Here is a 12,312-nt window from a genome sequence, read left to right on the forward strand (position 1 = left end):
GTCATTTTAAGGCAGATCAAGAATCTGAATTTAGTCCATTAACAGTTTTAGAAGTTAATATTTATTTATTTATACATTTAGTTAATATATATCATATATATATATATAAGTTGGCAGCTGATTTCATTGCTCCACCATTAACTATCTTTTTAATCTTTCTTTATCTACAAATTAAATCTTTTATCTGGAGATAGCTGCTTATGTTAACAGCTTATGGTCTGCCATTATTCAAAGGGGGTGATCCAACTGTACTAAATAACGAGACTATCTCCAAATTGTCTATTTTATCTAAGGTTTTGGAATCAATTGTGAATGAACAATTTAAAAAAGATTATCCTCAAATAAGGTCAAATAAGAAAAAATATAGTACAACAAAAGCGAATTTAAAAGTATTAAACGAACTAATGATTTCACTAGACACGCTGCGTCACTCTTTTTTAATCACTTTATCTAACGCTTTTGATACTTTAAATCATGAAATATTGAAGCAGAGGCTGTTGGAAGCTGAAAGCTGTTGGATGATTTGTGAACTATTTATCGGGTAGAACTCTATGTATACATATTGGGGGGGGGATCCCTTTGGAAACCTTGATTGTGACTAAAGGCGTACCACAGATATCGGTCCTTGGGCCACTATAATTTATTTTATATATTAATAATATTGGGATTAATATTACACATTCATAATTTAATTTACACTGAACAAAATTATAAATGAAACACTTTTTTTGCCCCCATTTTTCATGAGCTGAACTCAAAGATCTAAGACTTTTTCTATGTACACAAAAGGCCTATTTCTCTCAAATATTGTTCACAAATCTGTCTAAATCTGTGTTAATGAGCACTTCTCCTTTGCTGAGATAATCCATCCACCTCACAGATGTGGCATATCAAGATGCTGATTAGACCGCATGATTACTGCACAGGTGTGCTTTAGGCTAGCCACAATAAAAGGCCACTCTAAAATGTGCAGTTTTACTGTATCCTGGTAGGTCCGAAAACCAGTCAGTATCTGGTGTGACCACCATTTGCCTCAGGCAAGTGCAACACATCTTGCACGCATAGAGTTGATCAGGTTGTTGATTGTGGCCTGTGGAATGTTAGTCCATTCCTCTTCAGTGGCTGTGCGAAGTTGCTGGATATTGGGCAGGACCTGGAACACGCTGTCGTAAACGCCGATCCAGAGCATCCCAAACATGCTCAATGTGTGACATGTCCGGTGAGTATGCTGGCCATGCAAGAACTGGGATGTTTTCAGCTTCCAGGAATTGTGTACAGAACCTTGCAACATGGGACGTGCATTATCATGCTGCAACATGAGGTGATGGTCGTGGATAAATGGCACAACAATGGGCCCTCAGGATCTCGTCACGGTATCTCTGTGCATTCAAAATGCCATCAATAAAATGGACCTGTGTTCGTTGTCCATAACATAAGTCTGCCCATACCATAACCCCACCGGCACCATGGGCCACTCGATCCACAACGTTGACTTCAGCAAACCGCTCACCCACATGACGCCATACACGCTGTCTGACATCTGCCCTGTACAGTGAAAACTGGGTTTCATCCGTGAAGAGAACAACTCTCCAAAGTGCCAGACGCCATAGAATGTGAGCATTTGCTCACTCAAGTCGGTTACAACGACGAACTGCAGTCAGTTTGAGACCCCGATGAGGATGACGATTTCTCAGATGAGCTTCCCTGAGACGGTTTCTGACAGTTTATGCAGAAGTTCTTTGGGAATGCAAAACAAAAAACCGATGCAGCAGCTGTCTGGGTGGCTGGTCTCAGACGATCATGGAGGAGAAGATGCTGGATGTGGAGGTCCTAGGCTGGTGTTGTTACACGTGGTCTGCGGTTGTGAGGCCGGTTGGATGTACTGCCCAATTCTCTGAAACGCCTTTGGATACAGCTTATGGTAGAGAAATGAACATTCAATTCACGGACAACAGCTCTGGTGGACATTCCCGCAGTCAGCATGCCAATTGCACGCTCCCTCAAAACTTGCGACATCTGTGGCATTGTGCTGTGTGATAAAACTGCATATTTTAGAGTGGCTTTTTGGTAAATGGTAAATGAAGTGCATTTATATAGCTCTTTCACAGATCCAATGGCCACCAAAGCGCTTTACATATTGCCTCACATTCACCCATTCACTCACTCACTCACTCATACACCGACGGCGGTATCAGCCATGCAAGGCGCCATCCAGCTTGTCGGGAGCAGCTGGGGTAAGATGTCTTGCTCATGAACACCTCGACACTTGGTCAGGTGGAACCGGGGATCGAACCACCAACCTTTCGGTTTGTAGACAACCTACATGAACTACTGATCCGCTGCTGCCCCTTTTTATTGAGGAGGATGGATTATCTCAGCAAAGGAGAAGTGCTCACTAACACAGATTTAGACAGATTTGTGAACAATATTTGAGAGAAATAGGCCTTTTGTGTACATAGAAAAAGTCTTAGTTCTTTGAGTTTAGCTCATGAAAAATGGGGGCAAAAACAAAAGTGTTGCGTTTATAATTTTGTTCAGTATATATGCTGCCGGTATGGTGATTTATTCCTCTGCAACAACACTAGATCAGACCCTAAATTATCTTCAATCTGTTTTAATGTACTGTAGTTCATCATACATTGAGAGATTTGAAAAGAAACTAATGATGTTTTCAAATAGAAAGTCTACACTCTCAAGTCCATATTCAATTACTAAGGTTCAGTGATTGAAATCGTTTCTAAATATACATTTTTGGGATTTTTAATTGATCACTATCTCATTTGGGCCCTATGTTCAGCATCTTGTAAAGAAATTAAAGTTGAAATTGGTCTTTTTGTTTTGAGTTAATTCATGTCTTTCGTTTGAAGCAAGGAGGAGATTAGTAGCTGCTACTTTTTTCTCAGTGTTAGATTATTGTGATATTATCAATCTGCAGGCACCTAAGCATTGTTTATAGGCATTGGATTCAGTTAATCATGGAGCTTTAAAGGTATACTCCACTTTGTTTGGAAATAGGCTTATTTTACAACTCCCCCAGAGTTAAACTGTTGAGTTTTACCGTGTTTGAATCCATTCAGCCGATCTCCGGTTCTGGCGGTACCATTTTTAGCGTAGCTTAGCATACATAATTGAAGTGGACAAGACCATTAGCATTTCTCAAAAAAAATGACCAAAGCTTTTAGATATTTTTCCTATTTAAAACTTGACTCTTCTGTAGTTACATCGTGCAAAGACCGACGGAAAATGTAAAGTTGCGATTTTCTAGCCTGATATGGCTAGGAACTATACTTTCATTCCTGCCTAATAATCAAGAAACTTTACAGTAAAGTTTCTTGATTATTACGCAGAAATGAGAGTATAGTTCCTAGCCATATCAGCCTAGAAAATCGCAACTTTACATTTTCAGTCGGTCTTAGTGCACCATGTAACTACAGAAGAGTCAAGTTTTAAATAGGAAAAATATTGAAACACTTTGGTCATTTTTTTGAGAAATGCTAATGGTCTTGTCCACTTCAATGATGTATGCTAAGCTATGCTAAAAGTGGTATCACAAGAACCGGAGATCGGCTGAATGGATTCAAAAACGGTAAAACTCAACAGTTTAACCTGTTAACCGTTTCCAGAGCGTCGGCGCACTGAAGCGGTTTTTTTTTATTTAGTTCAAATTTACTATCAGATTTAATGTTATACCTTGACAAACTATACATCATTAAAAAGATATAATACTCAAGATTCAGTATTTGACCACTATTGTATTCTGAGAAACTTATAGTGACAGTTATGTCTTAATTTGTGTCAGGAGTTATGAAATGGAAAAATGAGTCGATACCTTTAATATGAATTATGAGCGTCAGCTGGTCCATTCATAAAAAACACTCCGTGCTGTCGTCATGACGGCGATTCACAAAACAAAGTCCCTCAGGGCTTTAGCTCAAAAATGTGCAGACTTGGAGAAATATTGATATATTCTCATAGATTCACATCATATTTCTATAGACATGAATACTATTTGTTGAATTTATACCCAAATGCGTCGATGTAATCATTATGATCGCTTCTTACTGAGATGTGCTGTGTTTTCAATTCATACCAATAGCCTGAGGGCGCTATATGCACAATAACAGTCCATATATGGATCACGAAGAAGACCCATAGTCATGTGACATTCCAGGACGTCACTGATACAGAAAGTAGCTGACAGAGATCGCTGTAACATGCAGATAAAGATGTTTTGAAGCCAATAAACATGATTGCAATGATATTTGAGTTACCTGTGTTCTTCAAGCCATGCCAGGTATTTCATAATAATAGATTATATTTATAATGCAATGCTAATCGATATAGATTTCATCATCGTGCAGAAGACTATAAATAATAAATTTTCTGTCGGATTTTTTTTTATCTGAAGCCAAATTAGAGCACAGAAGATTATTTAAAACACTCGACTTGCGTTATAAAGTAAGTTTGGAGCACAAACATGGTTTTAATCTCATAAATGGTCGTGTATTGATGGTGTGCTAAGCTAACATGCTAGCTAGCCCAGGTGCACCTGCCACCAGCAGTTATTGTTTTATGATTTTTTTCTAAATAGGAATGCTTACTGAAATGTTTCAGTGCATTTGATACCAGTTTCAAATATTTAGTGAGAACTTTGATAAAAGAAATTAGGGTTTGAAATCCTATGAATAGCCTGTGAATAGCCAGTCGTTAGTAGCTATAATGCAGACAAAAGAAATGCATATTTAGAGCCATAACCAGTCTGGAGAGGTGTAAATGTGTGCAGGGAGAGACTCACACTGAATGGGGCTCGTTTGCACCACAAAACAATATAGACAATAGACTGATTAGATGACTCAGAAGATGACTAAACATCAGTTTGCATTTTAGAGTCTAATCAAAATAAAGTAATTTGACATGATCTTGAAAAACATTTAACTAAATACAGAGTTTTAGACTTATCATTTTCAGATTTTAAATATAAAATGGTCACACATATGGCTTTAGCTGCAGTGCATTTCTAGATTGCTCCAGGGCCAACTTCAATTATATTTTTATGAAGATGTTTCATAAAAGTAAATTTCTAATAACTTTACAAAACTTTGAAGCTATTTAAACATTTTTTTTTCATTATGACAATAATTAATTCTACATTTACAATAAACTACTAGGTGTCAGCTTTCAAATGAGATCATACTTGTGCTTTTAGTGCAAAGGGTTCATGAACTGTATCTGTTTAAGTTTGGGTATGCCATTTCTGGGGATTTTTCAAAAGTGGCCTTGAAGGTTAACAGGTTAACTCTGGGGGAGTTGTAAAATGAGCCTATTTCCCAAAAAAGTGGAGTATCCCTTTAAGGTTTATTACCAATTCAAAAGCCATCACCCATCATTGTTTACTGTACTCTCTGGTTGAATGGCCCACGCTGTCAATTCATAGACTCAAGCACTGGTACATCTTTATATAACTATATAATGGGTTTGCTTTCCCTTTATTTACAGCAGTTCAATTAAAAAAAGTGTAAATATTTATGATCTTCGTTCACAAGAAAATTATCTTTTAAACATCAAGAAAGTGGTCTGAAGATAACTGGTCAAAAGGTCCTCAATTTACCCATTTTGTCCTCAATCCAATTTGTCTAAACTAGTCCACAGAAGTACACATGCACACACCCGCCCACCCAAACACAAACGTTTTTTTTGGGCATGATTGTATATGTGTGATTGTATATATTTACTTACTGTACATCAACTGTCTGTCTGTTCTTTCTTAGACATTCATGTGTTTATAACATCAATATTATACACACATACATAATTAAGAAAGAACAGACAGATAGACAGACAGATAGATAGATAGATCATTTCTAGTCAAGTCATCCTCATTTATATAGCGCTTTTAACAATGTAGATTGTTTCAAAGCGGCTTTACAGAGATAAACATAATTTAAGGTAACAGAGATTGGTTTGGTTTTATAGTGGTTCTTGAAAAATGTTTTTTCCAGCTAAAGTTAGTTTTGATTGATTCTCTTCCTTCTAAATGATCATTTGTTTTTAAATTAGGGGCCGCTAAGACGACACCGTTCTCTCTAAACAGACTTTAAACGTGAACCTGTGATAGATGCTGATGGGGTTCACATGCGCATTAAGAATTGAGTCTATAGTTATGTGCGTTTGAATATATGTGTGCAGGTTTGTAATTCCTTACAAACCATGCCTTAAACAAACTACTTGTCTTGTCTATAAATTTGGATGCAGAATTTTATTATATCTTATCACTTTGGGTAGGTACGCGAACCGAAAAATTCCAAAACGCTTTATCTGTAGAGTGGTATAGGGATCCTCCATAGGGAGAGGCTAGTTGGCACTAGTAGTAAATCTTTCTAGTAAATCTTTTAGGTCAAAGGGGCTCAGCTGACCAAAAAAAGTTTGGGAATCCCTGATCCAAGTCATGGCATAGTCACAATAAGTAATTGATGGCATCATAAAACCCAAAAGATCTTGATATTGCTTAATTTATTTTGGAAATACCCAATGAGGGTATGTTGTAAACAGCGCTATTATAATCAGAATTTCAGCTTTATCCTCAAGTCTGAACAGAAGAAATGCTAAAAGCGCTGTGTTTTAGAATAAAGCGGCACCTTCAAGAGTTCTGGGCAAAGGATTAGAGTTGTTATTGTGCTGTGGAGCCCCAATATTTGGGGAGTCGAAACGCATCCAGATCCAGCACACTCCAGCGGGGAAGTGCATCCCCAGAACTCTGACTTAATGGGCCGTACTGTACACCACCTCGCTGTGAAGTGGGATTTGGGGGTCAGCATGTGGAAAAACCCACCGTAAATCAATAGCATCTGAAACAGCCAGGAGGACTCGCAGGCAGCACTCTGCTCTCTCGAAGCCTGAAGATGAGACTTTATTCAAAAAATAATAGCCAGTCTGTTTACTGCGCCACGAGATGGATTACATGGCACTGAAATAAATACTTCCAGATGCGGCTCAACAGAAATTATACTGAAGGAGAGGGGGGAGAAAAAAAAACGACTACATAAATCTAGAGAGAGAAATAGCAAAGCGTTTTTTCTGGCACCAAACGCTCAGCTTCATGCTTCTAATGGCATAGTATTTTTATATCAATGCTTCAACAAATAAGAAAAGATAAGCCGCCATTGCCAACACTTTGGCGTAAAATAAAAACAAATACAGTTCTTTGTGTTCAAGGCTCATATTCCAGGAAGTTGAACATTGCTGTAGAGTGCTGTTCTTTCTCTGATAAACGTATTTCAAAGACAAATATTACGCTTTACTTCAAATGGCGCCAGTACTTGGGCTGTATTTCTGCACTGGGAGGTTTGAATATCATTTCGATAAAATATTGCCTCTTTGGAAGACTACCGTATGCAGTTTTCCCATTCCAACTGACCCACTTCTGTATGACTCTGCCAGTACGACCGTTCACTTGACGTCCACAAAGCAATTTCATGGAGTAATAACAAGCTATTCAAACCACAGGGAAGAATGTCTCTACTTGTAAATGTGAAATTGTTAGGGAAGGTTTTCAATGGCTCTGTAGACACTGAGCGCAGGAACTGGCGTCTGATGCCAACACGAGGGACGCAACTGGAATTCAGGGATGTAAAACCTGGTCCAATGGGCCATTTATAGTGCAGCATTTATGAGGCACTGAAAAGGGCACAGAAACAGAGAGTTCTGTGGATGTCAGCAGCCCAGTACAAGATGTCCATCCTCAGATATAGAGACGATGGGGCAATAAACAAGAGGAGATGTATCACTCCCCCATTTGTTGTCTCTGGCAAAAAGACTTACATAAAGTGAGACCGGTGGAAACTGTAAGTAAGGCACAAAATATTGCTGTTACAACAATTTCTAAACATGCATAAGGGCCAATGAAATTTGAACAGATCTAGCAATGATGAACGTATCTCTAGCTCTTCAGGATTACTTTTGTGCTTGTCTGAAGCTTTTGTTAAGGCAATATTAAATTTTTTTTTTTTTAAATCACTATCAACCTAAAACAACCATGCAACCACATAGCAACATGCTAAACCACTTAGAAAACCTTAGAACCCCCTAGTAACATCCTAGAACCACCCAGAATCCCCTAGTAACATCCTAGCAATGCACTGGGAAAAACTCCCCATAAACCTAACTTAATAATGGCATAGCAATGCCCCCAAAATTAGCTAGTAACCACATAGTTACACACTAAAAACCACCCAGAACACCCAGCAACCACATAGCAACGTGCTAAGTAAAAAAATTCAAAACACCAAAGCAATCGCATATCAATGTACTTAAAACCACCATGAACACCTTAGCAACCACCTAGTGACCACCCAAAACCTCTTGCATAGCAACACCTTAAAAACCACATAGCATTGTGGTAAAGAATTACTCAAAACACAATTGCAACTGGATAGCAACACCATAGCAAATGCACTAAAAACCCCTCAAACCTCCTCAGCAGTAGAAAAGCATACAATGCTTTATAATTCACCACAACGAATATCTTAATTTTAGGTATTTGGTTTTTTCAACAAATGCAACGCTTTGAAAATGACTGACGTGAATTTCTGTGTACTAAAATTAAATCCCTGCGGATATTACATTCACACGTCATGTACTCGTGACATCCTTCTCCTCGCTAGTTTCTTATTAGCAGGTAAAATTAAGCATCAGAAAAGGATGTTTTCACCAGGCATCTTCAAAACTGGCAAAAACAAACACAAAAGGAAAAACAATTCCATCTGATGAGACGATTTTCCACAACAGCAGACTCTGGAATCAAATAAAAGTATACTTCTTCTTGGCCGGTGACTTACTGTCCTTGCGGACGGGGGAGGTAATCGCGTTGCCCTGTGCGTGAGTGTAATCTAATGATCTCTGAATGATTCTAGGTCTTGCGTTACCCTCTTAATTCAATTTCAAAGTTAATAATCTCACAATGACTTGATTTTGGTAATTTGAGGCCGATAAAGCCTCCAACAACAGTCACTGGGGCAGACATTTAAATTACATAATGCTACACATCCACAATGGTGAAACTTGAGTGAAAGCGAACCGTTTCCAGATTGGCTATTTCTCTTCGTTTCAAGCTGGGGGAGTGTTGAGAATCTCATATGCATTTGAAGTTAATATGTCGACTTAACGGTTGGCTCATATGTACAGCGCAATCTGGAACGTGACCGCATCACCGAAAGGCCCAATAGATAACCGCACACGTTAATGAGAAATTGCCTCACGTCTGTCAGCGACCCCTTATACGCTCAACCTTCCAAACAAGGGCTTACTTCTACCTTTTTTTTTTTTTTAAGACCAGAGTGAAAATTGCTTATTGTTGCAATTAATCATGGGTTTAAACTAGCTCCAGTCGCAATAAAACCAAGCCAATTACATGATAACTCCGTTCTGACGGCACTCACTCAGTCACTCGCATCCCCCCCGTCTAATTATTCCAGTGCCATTCCCAGTAAGGAGCTGAGATTTACTCATCAAAGGCGAACGCAAGTGGCACTAGAGAACATCTGGAAGTCTTCACTCAGCATCATACCCTGGAAAACCATATAACACCTGTTTTATATATTAAACAATACACTGCGTCCCCGAGCAACTCCCAGTTTCCTACAGTTATACATGTCGGCTTCGTGTTTATGCCATGGAAATGGCCCTTTCCAGTCACAGTTGTCCTGCGTTGCTTGGTGACACTGAAACTGTAGGACTATTAAGTTCATTTAGAGATGTAATAAGAAAGTGGTTCGATCACACTTTGGTTTGCAAAGGCCTCTTCAACATTAGAGTAATTCTTACTGAATATTTGGCCAAATAACATAAAAGAGACATGATGGAAATATCCCAGGATGTTGTGCATTTGCATGGAGGTCCTTTCGGTAAAACACAAGTTAAATCTGCTATAAAATGAAATAAAATTGGTATACCATGCCAAGAGCTGTGTTGTACATTTTCTACCATTTACACAGTTGTATGAATACAATACAATAAAACCCAATAAAATAAAAGTGAATAATACAACAAATTAAATGCAAGAGGTTTTGCGTGTTCTTGAAGGATCTTATTGAACAAGTCCTCAAGAGATCTTATTAAAAAAATCGTTGTCTACTTGCATTAAAAGCAGAACAGCCCATGATCTATTGGTTTGCTATTGTAACTGTATTACATCATAATGAAAAGTAACAAATATCAGTATTTAAAACACAAAACAGCCCTGCAAAACAGATTTTGCCAGGTCTTCTGGCGGGCTGTTGGATCGGTTATGATCAAGTAGGCCGTCAGTGGTAAATTGCTCATTACCTGTGAATTGCAGATTGACCACAATAGCAAAAGCCTCCAAATTGGCTGTGAGAAAGCCTCCAAAAGCCATTTCTCAAATGCAGACTAGCACTTAAGACTCCCACACTTCTGCGCCTGATGGAAAATTATAACTCGCAGTCGGCGAGCTGCAAAGTCGCATACGTAAGTGCGCGGAATAAGCAGGCATTTCTCAGCTGTAAACAGAACTTACGGAAAACAAAACAAAATTAAATCTCCTTTGTATTTCTAAAAAGGATTGAAATTCCGCTTATTTAATTCTCCAGTAGAATTATGTTACTTTTATGAGGAAAATTATACTAACCACAAATTGCGCTAAACAATTCCAATACTTTAGGGCTTGACCACTTTAAAATGGGGCTGTGCTGCGATTATAAATATAACTCTTTTACGGCTCTGTTATTACGTACTGAGAAGGGGGAGAGCGGGCCAATCTTGTGGCTGTAGCGCCTGATGGCCTCTCTGATGTGGGCTGGTTGGATGGCACTGCTCTGAGCCTCCGCGCCACAGGCCGCCGCGCTCTGCAACGAAGAAGACAGAGAAAATACAGCTCGTATTATTGCTAATTCAAAAACACTGCGGGAGTCCTGCAGTTTAATGCACAAACACAGCCCGGCGAGGACACGGCACACACACAATCGCACTCTTTTCGGAATCAAAATCGGAGGATGGGCCAGAGCTTTACCTCCGGAGAGATATAAATGCTATGTGTCATTTGATGCTTTATGAACTGTCAGCACTGATATATAGAGGTTTGACAGTAAATGTTAGTGCTGCGTGTGATTGGCTGTAATTGCAGTGTCTCTGAAGTCACTAGGAGGGAAGGAACAATTTCAACTCGGTATCAAGTCGGATGGAAAAACAACTTCCCTGTTTGCAATAAAGATCAGAGAAACTGGAGTCAGTAAAACAGGGTGAATAGGAACATATTAAGACTTATTCCTCGCTAATGTTTCTACTTCTTATGAAGAGGCTGGAATCCATGACAAATATTAGAATAACCTCAGGGTTTCTTCTAGTGTAAAAAAAAACAGTGTTCGGGTGTTTTCTGAGTGGCCCAATGTTGTGGGTTGGGGCAGGATTATCTGTTTATCTGACCAATGGAAGTCAAGGGATTTTGACAATGCAGTCATAGGTTGGACCAGCTTAAATTGGCACATGAAAGTGAATGAATTTAACATTAAAAATAATAATAACAATTATAATAAATAGTCTATGTAACACACACACACTATAAATGTATTTATTTACAATGTATTATTAATGTTATTATTAATATTATAAAATGTATTATAATATATTATTATTTATGATATATATATATTAGGGCTGTCAGTTAAACGCGTTATTAACGGCGTTAACGCAAAACCATTTTAACGCGATTAATTTTTTTATCGCGAGATTAACGGTCTTTTTGGTTTAGCAAACTTTGTAGTTTTTTTTTCACATGCTTTTGCAACAGGACGCGGCATGCGCGGCGCTGCGCTATGAAACCCATTCATTTCAAGGGCTTGCGCCGTGCGAGGACGTTTTGTTGCTTCGTCGACCATAGCGCAAGTGGATCTAGACCGGAAACAAAACAACAGGCACGCGCACACACACTTGTTTGGGCTTGCGAGCCGGCCAAATAGGTTAAAGTTACGTTTTGAGTGGATGACGAGCGCGAGACGCCGAAATGGATGCCAATAAGATTCTGAATGGAAAGTTTACTTTTAAAAAGTTGCCAAATGGTTCCATTGACTAGACCAAAGTGATCTGTGTGTTTTGTCGTTATGAACTGAGCTATCATCATCGCAGCACGTCCAGTCTGAAATACCACTTGATGATGGCCAAGCACACACACACACACCTAATGCGAATTCTCCGCCCCCTCGTCAATATCAGTACCTCGTCAGTATTTCTTTCACCCTTTTATTGATGGACAGTGTTACATTGTGTTACAAATAAATTATTTGCTCCAAGTGAGAATGTTTG

The 12,312-nt window shown here is 38.7% G+C and overlaps 1 protein-coding gene across 4 annotated transcripts in view; it reads right to left on the bottom strand.

Moving 5' to 3' along the window:
* supt3h (SPT3 homolog, SAGA and STAGA complex component) overlaps window positions 1–12,312 on the bottom strand; it is a 144,250-nt gene that overhangs the window by 9,864 nt on the left and 122,074 nt on the right. For 3 of the 4 annotated variants that reach the window (XM_077238745.1, XM_077238746.1, XM_077238748.1), the window contains one exon: window positions 10,749–10,859. The exons of the other annotated variant lie outside the window; for it this stretch is intronic. In XM_077238745.1, the coding sequence (XP_077094860.1) occupies window positions 10,749–10,859 (111 nt within the window). The remainder of the gene's footprint in view (window positions 1–10,748; window positions 10,860–12,312) is intronic. 4 annotated transcript variants of the gene reach the window in all.

The sequence above is a fragment of the Siphateles boraxobius genome, unplaced genomic scaffold (genome assembly GCF_051911475.1).
Source record: "Siphateles boraxobius isolate OS27281-9 unplaced genomic scaffold, OSU_SipBor_1 22, whole genome shotgun sequence".
In the NCBI taxonomy this organism is placed as follows: domain Eukaryota; kingdom Metazoa; phylum Chordata; class Actinopteri; order Cypriniformes; family Leuciscidae; genus Siphateles; species Siphateles boraxobius.